At 34.0% G+C, this 21188-nt stretch overlaps 1 protein-coding gene across 2 annotated transcripts in view; it reads left to right on the top strand.

The window, feature by feature from the left end:
* The first annotated feature begins 3222 nt into the window (after nt 1–3222).
* Nucleotides 3223–21188, top strand: part of LOC115447122 — a 46005-nt gene continuing 28039 nt past the window's right edge. Inside the window, exon 1 of one of the 2 annotated variants that reach the window (XM_037441956.1) lies at nt 3223–3407. In XM_037441956.1, coding sequence (XP_037297853.1) covers nt 3368–3407 — 40 coding nt within the window. In that variant the 5' untranslated portion in view covers nt 3223–3367. The remainder of the gene's footprint in view (nt 3408–21188) is intronic. The other variant, XM_030174054.2, reaches the window with a different exon arrangement.

The following is a 21188-nucleotide window of genomic DNA, read 5'->3' as shown; positions in this document are numbered from 1 at the left end:
CCCCACCAAACCATCACTGAAGTCGGATAATGTCCACGTTGCACTCTGTCGACTAATTGGGAAGCTTCCTTAGAGCTTTGAGCATAAATACGGTCATTTTGTTTGTTAAAATGTTGCTCAATTGTAAAAATTTTCTCATCCGTAAACAAAATTTTTCTGTGACCTCCCTTTGCGTACCGCTTCAGTAGTTGTTTCGATTTTACCACCCTATTCTTCTTTAAATTATCAGTTAAGAAATGGCCAGTGCGTCTCTTATAGGCTGCAAGTCCTAAGTCATCTTTTAAAATACGCGACATGGTTCTAGGTGCTATCTTCATTTCCCGAGATAAAATCTTTTGCTTTCGGACAGGATTTCTTCGAATTCTTTCCCTTACTGCTTTGACCACCTTTTTCGTACGAACACTACGTGGACGGCCAGATCTTTTCTGTCACAAACAGAGGAGGTCTCATTGTACCTATTAATAGCCCGGTACACAAACATTTTACTAATACCAAGTGTATGGAGAGTTTTAAAAATTGCATTTGGCTCCATACCTACTTTGTGTAATGCTATCACAGCGATTCGGTTCTCTTTATCACCCCACACCATTTTAATATCGCAAAATATTTTACAATGTATTGGCGCCAAAATGAGAAAACACAATGAACAATCGTATAAAAATGACAGATTCGAAATTCAAATGTAATATTTTTTTATAATTAAGTGTAACAGTATTTATGGCCAGACTAAGTATTGTTTAGGCGAGAGTCGTTGAAGCGTTGAAGTTCATGGATAATTCTCACATTCAAACGTGAGAATTATCGATGAACGTTTGGAATTTAGCTTCGACCCAACAGTCTATTACACTGCTGATAAATCGGTGGACTTCAGAACGATGAGCACTATTTGTCAATGTGCTGTGATGGTTCGACTAGAACCGCCAGGATTTTGTTGTGCGCGCAGGTGAAACAACCATAACTGATACCGCTACCAGAGCCACTTGATTCATTACTTTCCGGAAATAATAAGTTGTAGGCAACCACAGCTGAATTGTGGAATCTTTTCACTCTACGTACACGAACATCAATCCGCTGTGGTCGTTTTATACTTTGAGAATGAACGAGTTCCAAAAAGTAAACTCTTAACTGATACGATTTTTTATAATAGATCATAGGATCGGAATGCAAAATATAAACCCAAAGTATTCATTACTTACTATATTTAGTTATTCAAGTCTATTACAAAAATTCGAATGATTATAATTTTATGCTAATTCTGAAGGCAAATAAATGTTCTTCTTGGTATTTTTATTAATAATATTTACATTTTATTTTATTTTACCAATAAAACTATTAAGTATGTTGAAATTAATTACACCACCCTTATTTCAGTGCATGTGTACGGAATGTGTTAAATGTGTCCTTTTAAACATTATCGCGTCATTTAAAACTAGAACAAACGAAAAATACAATAATAATAATATAGTTCGATATTAGTATAATCATCGAAATATTTTATTCGATCAAAAAATGCAATAACAATCATAATTTTTAAAAATTATAATCTTCAAACGTTACTTACTTATAATTTCATAATTATAATATGAACGTTTATAAACATTGTACATCACTTTTCAGGAAATAAATTTGATATAAAAATAGTCGCAGAGCACGCTCAAGATGTTTAAGTTAGAAAGCTATCAAAATGCTATTCAGACGGTGCGAAGCGTTTGTTATTTTAGAAAATTACAATTTAATATGTAAAAATGTTCCGAACGCTTGTTGAGAATAATTATAAATGTATAACTAGCCTATTCCTGTAGGCACTACATGCTAGCTGTAACAATAGAGAGTTGAGATTCCCCTAGAATCCCCCTACTGAAACAATGATCTAGGTAATTAACCGAATGTGTTTATATTGATTATATCAATATATCTAGTAGTTGCAAAAAAGCGTTGCGTATCATAAGGTGTATAACTTTGGTGTGATATTTTTTTAACATAACGTTGTGAAAGATTACAATACAATTAAAATTATAATGAATAAAATGTTAATAAACGAAAACATTTATAGATTGCAAATATTAATTCCAGCCTCCCTAATTCCAGTGCATCAGCTGACCTGGAACACGACTCACCGAAGAAGCCGAGACGAACCATCATGACGGGTTATTCATTTTCTTCCTATGGTTGCTTAGTCATCAATGTGTCGATAAACTTGCACCGTACATTATGAGGCGGATAGAGTAAAGGCGAAGTTGGGATGCACTAGTTGCGCCTGTTCGTTTCTCACGGAATAAAAACATTGAAACTTGTACTTTCCTACTCGATATGACTGCTGTGATATTTCCAAATCATAGTATACCTACAGTCACCGCTTCGGTGATGTAGTTATATTGTGTGCGCGGTATGACACTGAGGTTCCGAGTTCAAATCCCAGTTCAAGCAACTTTTCTGCTCTATCTATCCCGGAATCTAGGCCTTATGCGAAGGAACATACCGGCGGAAGTGTTTACCCTGGTTACACCGCTGCCTACCCCTTCGAGAATAGGCATGAATAGTAAATATTATATTTTTATGGATATTGTTTCCTTGTAAATATGCTTTTAGCATAAAATATTTATATTAACACGGAATAAAATATAGTTTATATATTTATAAGTTGGTTTAATTATTAAATAATTTATTACACATTAATAGTATGAATGTTAAAAGTACACATGCAATGGAAAAGTTTTACCTCACCACTCTTCAATATGACGTAAGAATATTTACTTAATAGTTAATACTAATACCAACTAGCCAAACATTGAACGTTAAATCAAGTAGAAAAATAACACCATAAAAATGTACTGGCACTATAAGCAGACACAGCGAGGCATCTGCATGTTCTCTCGGCTTGACGAATCAACAATGCAGCTCAGAGATACAGTAAGAAAAGTTGTCATTGTGTACCGGCATTTTTAATGTGTTTAGTTGATAAACGCGGGTCGCGCGCGCCGCTCGTGCTTGTGCCTATACGCACTGCATTCTCTTATCACCGACGCGAGTGATCGGCTCTCTCGTACCACTGGTTTGCTCGAATATAATTACAGTCCACCGTCTGGAATCGCGAAATAATACACACGCAAAAACGAAAATACAAACATTGGAACGTCGCGACGGGCGGGATATTACAAAATCGTTGCTCACAATCGATTCAAGGTATTCAAAATAAGTTCACCTATCTAACATTTTACATAAATTTATTATGTATTCGTGGCAGGATAAGTGCATCGATGGAATGTATTAATATCAGATCCATTTAAAAACATTGACCCATTTGAAAAATACTTGTACTGTTTTTCTAAGCAGTATACGAGTTAATGTGTGCTTGTGTGAATAATAAATGTGTGCATCTACTGAAATTGAGAATACTTCTGCAAACGGTACGAAATTTATTCGAATTGAAAAGTAGGTCTACGCTGTGTCTACTGTCTAATACAGAAGCTGTTTATTTTATTGCCATTGCCGAGAGACGGATGCGAACTGTAATGTACCTACCAACTACCAATTGAGAAATGATTGGAGAAAAAATAAATTCAGTATTCTATTATAGACATACACTATATGCACCACTGTATTACATTATCTACGATCAATACAACACTGTTGCCATGACCATGAATCAAAGTGACTCTTCAATTCGCCGTTTTTTGTAGTACTCAATGTGAGAACATGACCTTGTTTTCAACATAAATACAGAGTTTTAAAACTTGTATTTTTAATTATTTTATGTAATTTTTATAGCAATTGTTATATTAACGTAAGCCAATTTTTGGCAAAATATAAATAAATAGGCTTAGTGCTATAGGTTCCTTATTAAGATAAAGTGTCATCAGTTGTAAACACCGTGTATTTTAATTTTGAGGACAGCATGGTCAGTGCACTAGGACACTATTATAACAAATAACATGTAATATCTTAAGGTACGAAGCCCAAATTCAAGTTTAACATCCAAGTACCTATTTTGTAATTCAGAAATCTGAATGAAGGTACTGCAGTACATAGCAACATGGCATTATCCCTCGGACGGGCAAGGGGCTTGTCTCAGAATTCAAATGTATAAAAACTAATTTGCAATTCGAAATTCTTACCTCTGCACTGTAAACATTGCATTTTTATGTTAAATCTAAACTAAACCTCTGTTCATTTCAACCTACTTATTATAATTTAATGTAGACAACTTTAAAATAAATACCCTATTTGAACAATTATTGTGCAATATAATAATTTTAATAAAATTAACAACTTTATAGATTATTTGCTTAAATAATTAATAATAAAGCAAGAACATAATTAGTCCATTGGTTAGTTTTTCCCACTATGTTGAAACCTACTCAAAACTTGCGGTAACATTTTTTTATTCTTTAATCTTAAAACTAAAAAAGGTTATTTTACGTCGCCAGTTACCAGTGTCATTGAATCTTAATACAGTCAAACCATAATTAAATCACTAAATAAATAAAAACATATGAGGAAATTTTGCAAATTAATATTTACGAGTTACTCACAATATTATTATTGACAATTTTTATGTATCTCCTGTAACATTACTTTATTTAAGTTATGCCTGATTTAGTAGTACTCCGAAATACCATTATTTATATAATTTTTGTTGTACTGGTTTTATTAACGTAGCTTGTCTTAAAGTATCTGCAATATGAATTAATTTCTCCTGATGTCATGTGATCTCCACTACGTTTATAATTCCAGCTATACATCTTGTCCTACCCACTGCTAAGCACAAGTCTTCCTCACAAATGAGAGGGTTCTCGGCCTTTTTCCACCACGCTGGCCTGTTATGATTATGAGATTTCCTCACGATGATTTCCTTCACATTTAAAGCGAGAGATAATCGATCAATACACATGTAACTTCAAAAAGTCCTAACTGTGTGCCTTGGGTTTCCACCTTCCAGATCTTGTATCGACAGTACATTCCGTTACCAACCATGCCGTCGCGCACCAATACCTTTAAACACCTACAGTACGAAAAAGAGTATACACGCCCTGTCGGTCTTCAAAGAAAGGAATGTTTGTTAGAAGTAAACGCTAAAACCGCTTTGAGGATTTGGCCGATTTTGGTATTAAGATAGTCTACGAGAACTGAGCCGCGAGCAACACCTAATACAAAATGATTAAACAATATTTATTAGTGCCTAATCCCAATAGAGTTCAAAACAAACTTGATAAACGCCGTACTGGTAAATTAAAATGAAAACTCCGATATTATAATGAAAAACAAGCATTCGAACTTAAAACTTACTATGCCCCTGCAGCGTATTGGAAACCATACTTTCCTCTACTCTATGCAACGTTCATAAAGCTGGGAATTGTATAGCCGTTATTAAATTTTTAATACAATTACTAAGCCTCTTGATTTGAGACCCCGCCTCTGTAGGTAAACCGTCTTGTCTATTTCTACTATATGGCTAGTCATACTAAAACTTTTTTTTATACGAGCCAAAAAGACGTCTTATTTATGGTACCTCAGGCCGCAATGTTAATTTATTGATCTCTTTGAGTGCCTAAAAACGTAATTCTAATTTAAAATTTTATGAATGTAAAATTGAATTATTTTATTCTTATAAGGTTAGCTTACATACAGTTGAAGTGATTTTGCTAAAAATATTAATGATTTTTTTAAGTCATATTGGCCATCTACAATTGCTTGGCAGGCCAAAGGGTGGGTTTAGCTAGCCTAGCAACAGTGTTTAAGCACAGTGGTAGCTGCATATTATGAAACGGACTTATCATAGTAACAAGCGAAGAGCAATGCTGCTCTTGCAATACTTTGTAATTCTAAGTTATGTGTAGTGCTGCTCAGTGGCGGCCTTTTTACTGCCTTAGTAGGCAAACAAGCAAGCGACTACAGAAATGCCAGAGCACAGCCATGCCCTTTTCTAATGGGAGGAATTGGAAGTGGCGACTATCAAGGCGTCTCGCGCTTGTACGGAGCGCTAAGAAAAAATATTGATTTCTTTCGGCAATAGGGTGTTTGACTGGTGTAACCAAAAAATTTAAAACTGCTCCAGGAGAAAGAATAGTGGGCGACAATATTTATCAAATTGTTTTTTTTTTTTGTTTTAAACGTATTGTAAATATTTTATATACGTCATTAAAATTTTGAATTTTAATCTGTATCCCTCGCGGCCTAAAACGACGCCGATAGCCATTCCTAGTGACGTCATCTCTCATAAACATCACATCATTCAATACAATAAATATATAGTAACGACTGCATGACACATAGAACAACAAATGGCACGCACTCATAACTTTAAAAAAATCGAGATTACAAAAACCATAGTTTATATTTGACACTTATATTAAAACATTATTTTTTTAGGTGACAACAACATTTATAACAATATACAACTATAAACTTACATTGAAATGAACTTCACAAAAATAAATCGTCGATTTATCCAACGTATATTTTGGATCTTGTCGTGCTAAAGTCCACCACTTCTTTCTTAAATATTTTGATTTTGGCACATGAATGAACAATTTATCGGGATTATGTGGTGTTGAGTTTTTACGTAAAGGCACTGAACAATACTTATATGCTGGCTTATTCATTTTTTGTGGGAAAAGTATATATAAATCGTAGACAATTTGTTTTGTTGTAAGGTGCAGGTTATGTGTCACAACTGTCACGAATGTTTGTATATGAGCGATGACATCACACAGGGATAACGTCACGTGACAACGCGTTTTAGCGCGAAATTATAAATGATAAAAGAAAATCACGGATATTTAATAAATTGAGCATATTTTAACAATAAAAATATAATTCATGCTATAAGTGAAAAGTCCTCTATCGTAGTACATACATTTAAAAATTGTCAAACACCCTATTGGTTAAAAAGTTCTCCCAAAGGTGTGAAGGTCAAAATATTACTTAAGGCCACCACTGGTGCTGCTCTTATTTATGACTAGTTCTAGCGTAAACCCTCAGGTAAGTGACTCGCTTGTCAGTTCATCTAGTTGTATAAAAATCTCATAATGCATTTTTTGTAAAGTTCACCAGCTAACTAATTTAACATCTGCATACAATAAACTTTACATTACATGATTCATACAAATTATACAAAGTAAGGTCTCAAAGTGTATGTAATTTTAAGATATATCTACATGATTAAAAGCCGGTTTTTGTCTTACAATTATGTCTTCGTATTTTACCCAACTTTGCTTATCATAATGTCACAGAATATGCCATTGTATGCCAAAAATAGACATAAAATTATTAGCCTGCTTTAATTTTGGAATTTCCTTTTAGAGTTTTCTCTGATCGTAATATAATATAATAATACCTGCTCTGTACTTTATACTGTGCCAATATTCAGCACGGGCCTCCTTTTCTACAGCTTGTAATTAGTGTGCATAAATTAAAATAAATAATAACAAGATACCTCAAGCGGACGACTGCATACAGAAGTGATTTTAAAGTACGAGATAATACCTAATTTAATAATGCAAAATGTTCAAAAGTGAAATAATTCAAACTTATAAAATGTACTGAGCTTCCTTGGCAATATCAAAATTACATCTATATTTGTATATTATTATCTCTGTATTGTTTAAATTTATATAAAGAATGGAGATTATTATAATTCATAAAAGATTTTCTTCTTATGAGAAACTAAATTTACATCTTCGTATGAAGTTTTATACATAACTAATGAGAAGTGTAGGTATATAGATATTTTTAACTTAATTTACGAAAAAACTTATTTGTAAACTACTTAATTTAAAATTTATGTAATATGTGAGAAATATAAAAAATATAAAAAAGAAGTACAATGTCATTCATTCATATTTATATTATATATATAATTTACTGGTGTGTATACAATAAACATAATATACATTACTGATGGTGGGACTCTCGTATGCAAGAATCCGTATGGGTAGGTACCATAATAATGTCTATGCTACTGCCAAGCAGCGATGTATACGCACTGTTGTGTTCCGATCCGAAGGACATAATAGTCAATGTGTACTGGGCATCATGAGACTTAACATGTTATGTCTCAGGATGGCCAGCGCAAAAAAATGTCTTACAGTACTTTGAATTGAAAGTTCTGTAGGGTGTTGTTAATGGTTTTAGGGCGGTTTTTCGCTTACAATCAGGCGAACGACATGCTCGTCTCAATGCAATAAAAAATGCAGCGTATGTATGACCGGGGACTGAATGTCAGAAATATTATCTAGTAGTTAACCTTTTAAATAACCTAAAGACTAACCACCTTATTCATCGACGTTTTTTATTTAAGGACAGAGTAATACTGTGATAACAAGTCTGTTTCTCAGTGCCCAACGGCACTGAGGAACAGACATAGGGCCGTTGTGATTGCTTAATATTGAGATACAACAATATTAGCCAACGACAACGGCCCTGTGTCTACGCACTGCGAAGGCTGCCATGCCGTTAGCACTGAAAAACAGACTTGTTAGCACAGCTGTGCTCCGTCCTTAGATAAAAATGTCTATGAATACGGGGGTTAATAAGAAATGTTTAAATAAACTAACATAATTAAACAAATAAATAAAATTTAAATGTCCATATTATCAAAATAACAACTTCATCCCAACATTGTCTTTGCTGCACTGGAAAATTAATTTTGACCACAAGCGAACCAGTTGAACTCTTGTTTTGAATTCCAATGGTTTGGTGAATATCTTAATTTAGTTTTGACTGCGCTCGAGTCCATTTCTGTCTTGAATACAGACAATTGACATACTTGCATCACACAAAGTTAAACCTGGTACTATAGACATAGTATCAGTGGCTTGTTGTCTTTCAGTAACGTAGAATTACATTCTAATTTAATCTTACATTTCATATCTTAGATATTCAAATATTACGTCTACGTACTAGGCATTCATATTTGATTATTAAAATCATGAAAAAGTACAATTGAATGTTAGATACATTATTGGCGAAGGGTCCATAATATAATACAATTCCTGCCGGCTTCTCTTTATGTAGAATTAGATTATCATTAAAATGATATGCAGACCGCATTTAAGCATAATGTTAGTACCTATACGTTGTGCCGGATGCCTTTGCGGAAAATTTCCTCTTTCACTACTGATATAAGTACGTACATAATAACAAATTACATGTATTTGGATAAAATTCGGACAGAAAATAAAATTCGCTTGAGACTATTTTAATGTCTTACATTTTTCTAAAGGATTTGCCTACTACAAATTATTTAAAAATAGAAGTCAGCAATAGCGTGCAATTGTACCAGATGTATCCAATTACCATTCTTTCCAGTGACGATTCTTTTAACTTAGCTAACAAAACCCAACAAAATTGTAGGACCTTAATTTAAAACTTGTATTCGCTTTTATTATCCAAATTTATGTAGAGTTTAGTAATTTGTGAGCCCTAATGGATATGAATAATGTATAGCTATATGAATATAAACAAAATATATGAGTATTGTACAATTCATAAGCGTCTGGCAAAGATTTTTGAGGTATCACTAATAATGCAATCCACTTAATACTTATTGATCTAGATCAAATGCAGAGAAAATAAAATGGAAAAAATAACATCTGATTGCATAAACATAGTTGTATTCATTAATTTAACATCCAATGACGAAGGCAGTGCTTCACAACGCTTTGTAATATTCAGGTTCAGGCGATTTTGCTTCCGTTTATATAGTCGTGAGTAAAGTGACGCATATCATTATACCTAATCTAAGATTGCTAACTCGTTTCGTTATTAAATTTAATAAAATAATACGTTAGATTATTTCAAAAAGTGCGAAATAAAAATGCACTTGCATTTAATTCGGAAGTATGTACAAGTTTAAGGTGACAGACAAAGGAATTAATTTTTGTCTTTGTTAAGTTTGTCCTTGAGGTCGGTGTCCAAGATATTGTAGTGTATTTCGGGGAAACTTTTCCTGTTAATTAACATCTTAACAGGAACTAACATACGCAATATAATGTATTTGCCAACTTCATATGTTAAGTGCATAAACGATAAGATTTCTATAAGCCATATAAAGTGCTTGAAAATTTATTTATACATTTTCTGCTTCAGTTATCAAGGAACCCAATTTCCCAATTCGAGTTCTTTACACACTGTTAACCGAAAATGTTATTTATGATTATGTGGCTTGTTTAATTTTAAGCGATTGAAGTATCGTCCATCTATGCGATAAATAATGTAAAATGGACAGTCACATGTATTTATTTATAAGGGTCATTTTGATTTTTGTTATTAATTGAAACCACATACTCGTCTTTCCCTTTGCTGACATTGTGCCAAAATTTACTATGAGCAACGTATATTTTCACCAAAAATCCTGGTTTTAGTGTTCTGATTTTTTGATCATTTTGTAATTTAATGTGAACATGACTTGTGCGTGAGTGTATTTCTGAGGGAAAGTATGATGTTGCCGCTGCGACGAATTCTCTTAAAGCAGTAGTAGTGGCATTAGGGTACGGAAAATTAAAATTACTTTTTATTAATATTTATTTTGTTTGAAACTTACACTTTTTTATTTTACATCTACGGCTCACTAACTTATTGCAAAGTTTAATTGTCAAGAAGATAAGTATGTGGTTTCATTAAGTAACGCAATGTCAAAATTACCCTGTATACTTACATTAGTTACTATGGACTTTATAGTACAGGATAACCTTTATAATACTTCATGTGTCTTCAATCTGTCCAGAAAGCATTAAAAATACCTAGTCTTCCTCTACCGGTTTGTTTATTATGCCTTATTTGTCTTCCGATGATGTATCACGTTCTTATACTATGATTATACTTTGTAATAAATCATTTCTCTACTCTCAGCAAAATCGTGCGCTATATATTTTTAGAAGCTTACAATATTTTATTTTTACTTTGGTTGTTTCATATTTTTGATAATGACGAAGCCACTAAAATTATTGTTTCCGAGCATCTGCTCTTAAACTATACAACATTTTAATTTGCTACCAACACTATTAAATATACATATGTCAATTAATATTTTGGTTGTACGAAATTATCGAAACCTAAATTTTTTTGTGAAATTATTCCTAATTCTTTGCACATTCCGGCTCGTTTGCCGTAAATATATTAAATAAAACGTTAGGAAATAAAACGACATGATAATTATTCTGAACAGCTGCTAGGCGGCAGCGGGCAAAATGAAAATGTTAGTTCAATAAAATAAATGTTATAACAATACGTACCCAAAAAATAAAGCATTACAAAAATAAAGCTACTAAAACAAAGCCGACCGGTCAGTACTAGAATATTAAAAGTACATATACTACTTGCCAACAAGCTTCTAACCTACCTATTGCCCAGTAAAATTTAATTAAATACTAATTAGGTTCTATATACGTCCCTACAGAATTTACTTGCTCTTTAAGTAAATATTTAGATGTATAAGGAGCAGTAAATTTTATTTTACTTTATAAAAAAAAATGTGTGTATTCTTAGTGAATTATCGCTCGCTTTAACGGTGAAGGAAAACATCGTGAGGAAACCTGTATACCTGAGGAGTTCCCTGTAGAAATTTTGAGTGTGTGTGAAGTTTACCAATCCGCACTAGGCCAGCGTGCTTGACTAAATCCTAATCCCTCTCAGTAGTAGAGGAAGCCCGTGCCCACGGGGGACAGTATATAATACGGGGCTGATATTATATTATAGTATATTATTAGTGAATTGTATTATCATAGTTAGTTTATTTTATTATTATACATAATTGGTTCGCTCCTAAAAATATTATCATTACATATACAATTATTTATTAATGGTAAAAATGTTGTACCCCTTATTCAAAATGATCAAAGGTGTTGAAACAAAACATATCATGAGCTTTTCTGGCAGCGTAATAAAATAAGTATGAGTAATATCTGAAGTACAATACTAAGATTTAGTAGTTAGCTAGAAATGAATATGACTAGGTATTTTTGGCGTTTGGCGCGTGATACAAAGAGTAAGGATTACTCTAAAGCCATTATAAATGTTATCTATGTTGTTACGAAAGCGCGAGGATATTACGCAATTTGTCATAAACATAAGATAATTCCAGATTCATAATAGCCATAAAATGAATTACATTTTAAGCCCCCTTCCCGAAGAAACAGCCTGGAGTAATTCCATACTTGGCGACGTGGAGTTACGGACCAGAATATTATGCAAAGATTTACGAATAATTTCTTTAAAAGATTATTTTAAAGAAATAATTAATTTGAAACTTATAAAATGTTAATTATTATAATGTTTATCTAACAGTGTTAGTTGCAAATTAAAATGAATTGTATTTTTGGAAGAGATGTTCGGAATTGTCAATTTTAGTGGCATTTTCATTATGAAATTAATTAAACAATATCTATATTATAAAATAAATTAAAAAACCAAGGTAAAAACAACATATTGTAGAAATATGATGTTTAGTTTTCTTTCTATCCATACATATTTTTAAAAAGTCCCCAAAAGCTGTTCGTCTGTATCTGATCTATTTTCATAAAATCTACTGAACGTATTTTTGTACGGTTTTTACTAAAAGATAGTGCAATTCTTCAGGAAGGTTTAGGTTAATAGTAGATTACGGTTTTATGTAAACTGACTGAAATATAACGATTAATCTTGGTCCCCCTCCGTATCTGTCTGCCTGTCTGAACGCGATTAACTCAAAATATACTCAAAGGATTTCGATTAAATTTGACATGGGGATTGAGACCCTGGTATGGATTACAGGCTTTTTATCCCTGGACAATATATATCGGAAATTTATTACGGAAATCTCTTGCACAAGGACGAAGCCGCGAGCAAAAGGTACTATGTATTATTAATATCGATTAGATAACTTCAAAAAAGTATGGTTAGCGCTCTCTTTTTCTAGGAATAGGGCTTTCAATGACATTAATAATGGTTTAAAGCAGACGCACGTGAATAAATTTATATTTTCATCAATGTGCCTGATGTTAATCTCTGTTGTAACGTAAATAACCCTATTACATACATTATACATTTTGTTTCACAATAAGTACCATACGTGTTGCGAGTACGTCGGTCCAGGTTTTTGTTAGTATTGTACTCTTATTATAACAGATTTATTTGTCGGAATGATGGCCTTCTAGTACTTCTTCTTCTTCGTACTCGTACACTTTTGACAAGTCGTGGTCATGTTTGGACCGATTAAAAAGCTGCCGTTTAGCTATTAGCAATACAGATAGAATAATTAAAAAAAATCTATCTGTGTAAAGTATCTCAAATCAGTACTTACAGAGAGCACCAATCGCTATTGATCGCAGCATACATGTTTATCAGAGAATTGCGATACAATATTACGAAGATTTTACAAGCGGCGGTAGAGTAGATGGTTGTGGAACAGACTGCCGAGACGATTGTCCGCAGGTTCAAAATAATGGTATTAACCCATTTCTACACCAAAAAAGCTGGAGAGAGGACCAAAAGTATGAACTGAATATTTTTTAAATTTCAAATCGCCTTTAATCTTTTACTTTCCTATCAACAATGGTTTTTATTTTGTAAAATAAACTTCAAAGGGTTAATTTAATTCAGATAAATCAAAAAGAATATTTCGTTTGAAGATACTATGTAAAAGCATTTTGGAGTTTTTAAATTGTTTAGCCGAGGCCGTTATTTTGTAGCCAACTGCAGATACACACAAATATACCACACCCTTCTTAATTATTAAAACTCGATTTGCTATAATTTCGTTAAGTACATTATAATAATTTTATAAATTCATTGTAAACCAGAAACTGTGTGCAAAATTAACTCATATTTTTAACAACATTAAAATTAAAGAAAAACACTAACACCTTAATCCTGATTCCCATAAGGTTATTCCAATATGTAACAGATGTTTTACTCTAAAATTGCCGATGTTAAAAGATTTTAATGTATTATTTACTGCAAATATACTCAGCTACGTTATACCCTCGGGCAATCTTCGGGAATTTCCCAAAGAAACTTCGACAGATTAAATTGTTCGTAAGATTAATGTAATGTAAATCGTTGATAAAATTTAAGCGACGCGGCGACAGTTAATTGAGTTTCTTCAATTCGATCTTAACTCACACATATTTAACAATTTATTGTATATAGGTACAACGAACTCAGTTTATAATTTAACTTAAAATATTTGCGAAAAATCTCGAATTGATCATTTTATAAAGTTAAATATTTTATTTGCACTTTATATACATAATAAGTATATCGGCGGACTTAATGCCAAAGGCATTCTCTCCCAGTCAACCTAAGGGTGGTGCAGAGATAAATAAGGTAGGTGCATAAGGATATGTAATAATACATAAACATACATAAAAGTAACTATAATGTATAACTATATTAAATACAAACATAATATAAGTAATATTATAAATACATAAAATACAGATTATAAATACATAAATATATAATATGTACTTGTATATGCAAATAATATAAAGTTTAGAATTAAAGTGACAACTCTTCTGCTTCTTTTAACAAAAGCTGCCGTACTCTCCTTTTGAAGGCAAGCCGAGAAGTAGCCGCTCTAATTTCGAGGGGGAGTGAATTCCATAGAAGAATAGATTGGATAGCGAAAGAAGAGTGAGTGAAGTTAGAGCTATGAGATGGACATTTAAGGAGAAGATTGCTAGAAGAGCGGAGATTCCTATCGTGGCTATTACAGAGGTATTGGAAGTTAGAGGATAAGTAAGTAGGGAGGAGTAGGGGAGGTAAGTAAAGAGAATAGAGTGGTTAGTGCCCGCAAAGAACGGCGCTGGCGTATAGGTAGCCATTTTAGATTAAGACGGTAGGAAGAAATGTGATCAAATTTACGGAGATTATACACGAATCGAATGCAGTTATTTAGAAGTCGGTCCAGTTTGTTGAGTTGGTCTGCATTCAGATCAAAATAGCATACATCACCATAGTCAATTACAGGGAGAATTAAGGCTTGCACGAGCGTAGTCCTGGTCTTGAGCGGGAGGAAGTTCTTCAGGCGGTATAGAGTCCGAAGAGTACCGGTGACACTTTGGCAGACAGATGTTACCTGGGGTCTCCAGCTCAGGGTGGAGTCGATGTGCAAACCGAGATCTACAACACTGGAGCTCCAAGGAATGATATTGCCGTTGAATATAACAGGCGGAATGGTCGTACTATCCAACCGGCAAATCATCCTTGGACTACCCACAATAATTGCTTGGCATTTTGCAGGGTTTACAGATAAGCCGAAATTGTCAGACCAGATCTTAATTTTGGCTAGGTCCCTATTCACCCTGTCCACAGCCGCGGCTACACAATCTACTCCATCCCTAGAGTATATTTGCAAGTCATCGGCATACAGGTGGAAGGCACATTGAAGTTCTTGAGTTAAGAGGTTAATAAAGATAGAAAACAAGATAGAATGCCGCCTTGAGGGACTCCAGACTCGATATGACACCAGCCGGACGAGTCATCGCCAAGTCGCACCAACTGCTGGCGTCCCTGAAGATAAGAAGAAAACCAATCCAGAGCCGAAGGAGAGATCAAGAAGTGGGAGAGGATGGCTAGAAGGATGTCGTGACTGACGGTATTAAAGGCGTTCGAGAAATCAACCAAAGCCAGCACAGTGACCTTGGCATCCTCCATGCCCGCCCTAATATCGTCAGTCACTTTAAATAGTGCTGTGGTAGTGCTGTGACCAGACCTGAAACCGGATTGCAGTGGACACAACAGATCATTTTGGTGCACAAATCTTGACAACTGTTTATGTGCACAGGCCTCAAGCACTTTGGAGAGGAAAGGAAGAATGGAAATTGGACGGAAATGTTTCGCATGTGAAGGGTTAGAGGTTTTGGGAAGGGGAATTACAATGGCTTTACGCCATAGAGACGGGAATATGCCAGAGGTGAGAGAGCCATTAATGATGTGCGAAATGACTGGGAGTAGGTGATCTAGGATAGGGATTATCATACGACGACTGATGTTGTCGCAACCAATTGCATTGGACTTAATGGAAAGGATTACTCTTTTGATCTCACCCAACGAAACTGGAGAAAATTGAAAGGGGTCAATATTAGGCCTTGGGAGACCAGCTAAAAAACCTATGGTACGACGCCTGGTTTGGTGATCTAACAGAGTAGCGGATGAGAAATGACGATTTAAATCATCCAGACCAATAGTCGCCCCAAAGGATTCTAGGTTCTTATCTTTGCCAATACCTAGAGTCCCAAGGAATCTCCAAATACTGGCCGAAGAAGATAAAGATATATTGCTAAGAATATGTCGGCGTTTAGCGTTGCGCACCATCTGATTACACCGATTCCTTGAAGCTTTGAAAAGGCACCAGTTTTCCTCTGAGCGGTCCTTCCTGTATCGACGAAAAGCCCGGTCCCTTCGTCTCATCGCCATCCGAACCCCTCGAGTCATCCACGGAGCAATATATTTTATAATAGGGTCTATGTAGATATGAATCAGACGAATAAATATTATGATTGTTAATTCAAAATGTTACGTCAATGTTGTTGAACACTGCCAAATATTCATGAACATTGAAATAACACTCCTCATAGAGACGCATAAAAATTACATGATGTTGTGAATTCAGTATAACTCGCAGTTAACCTTGCTTTAAATTGTTCGTAAGTCTGCTCGGGGCATCGTGCGTTTTATTACAGAAATGCAAGGTTACTTGTAACTTTATTACAACAAGTCATCAGCAGATAAGAGTTCCGTTAAAACAGGAGTATGGCGCCTATCGGTGCGCATTGCGTGCTGACAATACCGACTGCGTATGGCACAGATACAACGCATCAGCTTCCGTTCACGATCACCAACTTATGTGCACCGTATAAACAGTTATCGCATTAACACACCAATAAAGAAACGTGTTATTTTAATGAGTGCAATATATGAAATGTATTTGGGCATATTAAAAGCGATGAATGACACTTTCATGGTAATTAAGGATTTCACAGATAATATTTATCAAGTCTTAAAAAGCTTTGTTTAAATACTTACGATTGCTTTTAACATCTTTACCCGATAAAAGCACTGTCTTAATAACTGCAATTATTAAAAAGAAAACGCGTGAATATTCTACAATTAACGTCGCCTAAGAGTGCTGACCTGCTAACTCCATTTTTATCGTAAATAAGGTTTTGATATCATCAGATAGAGTGAGAAAAACTCTACAAATTTGTTAAACATACCAACTGGCTCTAATGCACGACAATGTGACTTTTCGAGCCTCAATAATATCTGACAACTCCTTGGTTGTGAAATTGTTCCGCGTAAAACTTGCTAACTCCCATATTTGGCGCCATTTTGTGGACAAATGTGCAGTCCACATTCTTGCGGTACGGCATAATAACTCCCATATGAAGAAGAACTACAATTTTATTTCGTGTGTGATATCATTGATTAATGGTGATTATCGGTTTTTAGCTTTTCTATGTTTATTTTCTCTTTTGAATAGTGTTAATACATAAAAGCCTAAAATTTGGCAACGGCTTGCTTGGCTTGGGAGTTAACCCATTTTATTTCTTACAAATAAGTCTTATTAAAGGAGTTAGACATAATTATTGTGTGCAATTCAATACCATTCCATGTTATTAATAACACGTTACGACGTGTTTTAACTCAAAAAACATAGGCAATATGTTATTTATATCATGAATTCTGCGTAGTTGGTATCCACGGTTAAAAAAAAAAATCTGCGTGGCCATGTCATACAGTAAAGGGCCTTGGGTAAAATTTGTAAGAGTATCATACTGCGATATAAACATATAAATATTTAATTTACGAATAAATTAGCATAATTTGGGTATTTTATATCGTTATACAGTATCCAGCGATAAATATTGCACATTGATTGATTGTTGGAGAAATCGTTACGAAAATATATCTGTAGTCAGTGATAGTTCTCTTTATTCTAATCAAAATCGCTAACCCAACTTTCAATAGTACTATGGCATCCATAAAAAACGGGGGAATCCTTTACAAGGTTAGTCACTCGCAATAATCTATAATGTTTAGATACATTGTAACCGAATCCGGCACATTTAAAAAAAATGAGGATGAAAATGTAAAAAAATCTCTTAAAAAGGAACAAGATCCAGTGAAAAGATGCAACTGGAAATTTAAAAAGAACTTTGATAAATATATTAAAGGAGGTCAGTACTGAAACACAAAGGTTTACAAAATTTACTGTGAACAAGGTACTCGCCGAACATGGGCGCAACCTGTTGCCACCTTATCAACCAGATTTTAATCCATATGAAAATTTGGAATATGAATATATTATGTAATAATATGAAGAAACGTGGATAAGAATTTAGCTACAGTAAAAATAATATTGATTGAAAAAGTAAATATGACCGTGGCTGAAGAGTGGAAATAGTATTAAGTAATAGTCATTTAACACCACGTAGACAATTACACTGATAAACTAGTAAATAATAGGGCCGATAGTGACAGTGATATTGAAATCTTTGAGAGCACAGATATTGAATTAGAAGAAATTGAGAATTTTGCGCAGAGAGGTGAGATAAGAGAATGTCATGTCCCGATAACTATTCCGAAGCGCACTGGAGGATTTGTTCAAGACTCTGGACGGGAAAGGTATGGGCATTAACATAAATGGAGATTACATCTCGCATTTGTGATTCGCAGACGACATAGTGATGATGACAGAAACACTTTAGAAGCTGCAACAGATACTGAACAGCCTAGCATCGGCCTCGCAACGAATAGGTCTAACAATGAATCTTCATAAGACAAAAGATATGATCAATAATCGTTCTATCGTTGTCAATGGCCGGCTTTCTCGAAATTGTTTTCGAATACACTTACTTTGGGCAGAGTCTACAATTAGGAAAAAACAGCTTAGAGAAGACGGTTAAGAGGAGCATCCAGCTAGGCTGGGCCGCATTGGGTAAACTACGTCGGGTTTTCTCGTCACTTCTGCCGCAATGTCTGAAAAAGATAGGTTTCCAACCAGTGCGTCCACGGTGCCGAGACATGTACGCTCATAGTACGGCTGATTCATCAGGTCAAGGTTGCTCAGCGAGCTATGGAACGTGCTATGCTCGGTGTTTCTCTGAAGGATAAACTTCGTAACAAGGTCATCTGTCAGAGATACAAAACTCACCGACATAGCACACAGGATTAAAAAAATGAAGTGGCAGTGGGCAGGACATATCCGTCAAAGAACCGATAACCGATGGTGTAAACGAGTTCTTAAGTGCAGACCACGGCTCGGCGAACATATTGTAGGACGCCCTTCAGGTAGGTGGAGTGACGATCTGGAAAAAGTCGCTGGCAAGAACTAGATGCGATAGGTTGAACACAGGGCAAAATTTCGCATGTTGGAGGAGGCCTATGTTTAGCAGTGGAGAAACATATAGGCTGATAGTGATGATAATGATGATGAGAATTTTGAGAATTTAGATGATGAAACGTTTTTATTTGAATGGTATTTTACCAATAGGTATAATGGTGTTTAATACGCTACATGATTAAATAAAGTAATCGTGATAAAAACATTTTATTTTCCCCAAACAAAAGACAACACTTAAACCGTACAAAAATGCTGTATTTTTTTCAATTATAAAATCATAACTATTTCAACAATCGTAAGACACTGGAGTGTTAGAATTTTGTGTACCTATCTCTTGCCAAATGGCGATGTGCAATATTTATCGTCGGATACTGTATAACGACTTGCAAGTGATAAAGCAGACGATCGCATCGTCCCGATTTTTGAGTTTTATGAGAGACTACCTTAGAACTAATAATTATGATTATTGAATAGATACTAATACTAATATGTAAGTGTTTAATTTTTTTTTTATAAACGTATAATTTGTATATAAAATATCTATTATGATTATTTATTTAACATGATGAAGTGCTAACTCCAATTTAATAGCAATATAAATCTGATTTTTTAAAACGAAAAATGGCTAACTCCATTTTTCTGTAATAATTCTAAATCATTTGATAGTAAAGTGATGTTTTGTGCAAATATATAAAACGTAAAGAAATATCTACCAACGGGATATTCATTCTTTAGATGTTGTAATAAATAAAATAATAATTCCGTTTTTTTTATCCTGTTACTAATAGTCTATTATGAAGTTAGCAGCTCAGCACTCTTAGCCGACGAATACCTATATAATGTATTTTACGTTTTAAGAGCCCAGTATCATACTAAAGGCAATGATCACGCACGATTATAACATATATACATGTTAATTAGACCGGTACAAGCACCCCACAAATCTTAGAAATTGATTAATCGACGTTCAATAGGATTCTAATTAGTAACGTTCAACCGCACGATTCCTAGTTTAGGCTCAATTTAACAAGCCTCGTCACAAATATACACAGTATTGTACGTACAATTGTCACCTTTTCGGGTACAATTTGTACGTTAGTAATTATAGCAACATATAAATCGTGACAGAGTCCTCGACTATTCTCATAATATCCCCTAATGAAATGTCAATTGATACACAATTAATCAGTCAACATTGAGCGTACATAATTGTGCTCTATAGCGCCATGCTGTGTAACTACCCACGGAGGTCAATCAACATCGTCCTAACAAGCTATTTTCGTCACAATATTGTATGTTACTAGGTATGATTTATATGGGTTATTTTTCTGTAATAGGGGCGGTCAAGAAATAATATTATATGTTCAAAGCAGTTATTCTAATTTTTGTATCGGAAAAGAGTGGGTAGACACAAAGTTTATTTGATCAAAAAACTCGAAAGAGTAAGTTATCATTGATCAGAATAGGATTTATGAAACATTTTTCTCAAAACAGCCTGACAACCTCCGCATGGATGTCGGCAAAATGACAATTGTTTTTATCTTCAAAATATTGAGGATTTAGATTAGGAAATTAAATACTACCGCTGGTGACATTTAATGAAATAGCTGTGTAGATTTAGTATAAAAACAAAGATTTAAATTAAAATTAGGCACCGATTATAAAATCCTGTTGAATGTGTATATAAACATTAAACATGAATTGAAAAGAAGATTATTTTTATGTTCATAATAATTCTAATACTTACTTATTTATTATGAAGGAATAATAGTTAGTTATTCTTTCATCGGCCCGAATTAATTATTACTCTCCTATGCGCGAAGAAACGTAACCGTTGAAAACTAAATAATAATAATAATAA

This window comes from Manduca sexta, chromosome 23 (genome assembly GCF_014839805.1).
Source record: "Manduca sexta isolate Smith_Timp_Sample1 chromosome 23, JHU_Msex_v1.0, whole genome shotgun sequence".
Lineage (NCBI taxonomy): Eukaryota > Metazoa > Arthropoda > Insecta > Lepidoptera > Sphingidae > Manduca > Manduca sexta.
Note: the sequence above shows the minus strand (reverse complement) of the source record. Positions and strands in the feature narration are given on the sequence as shown.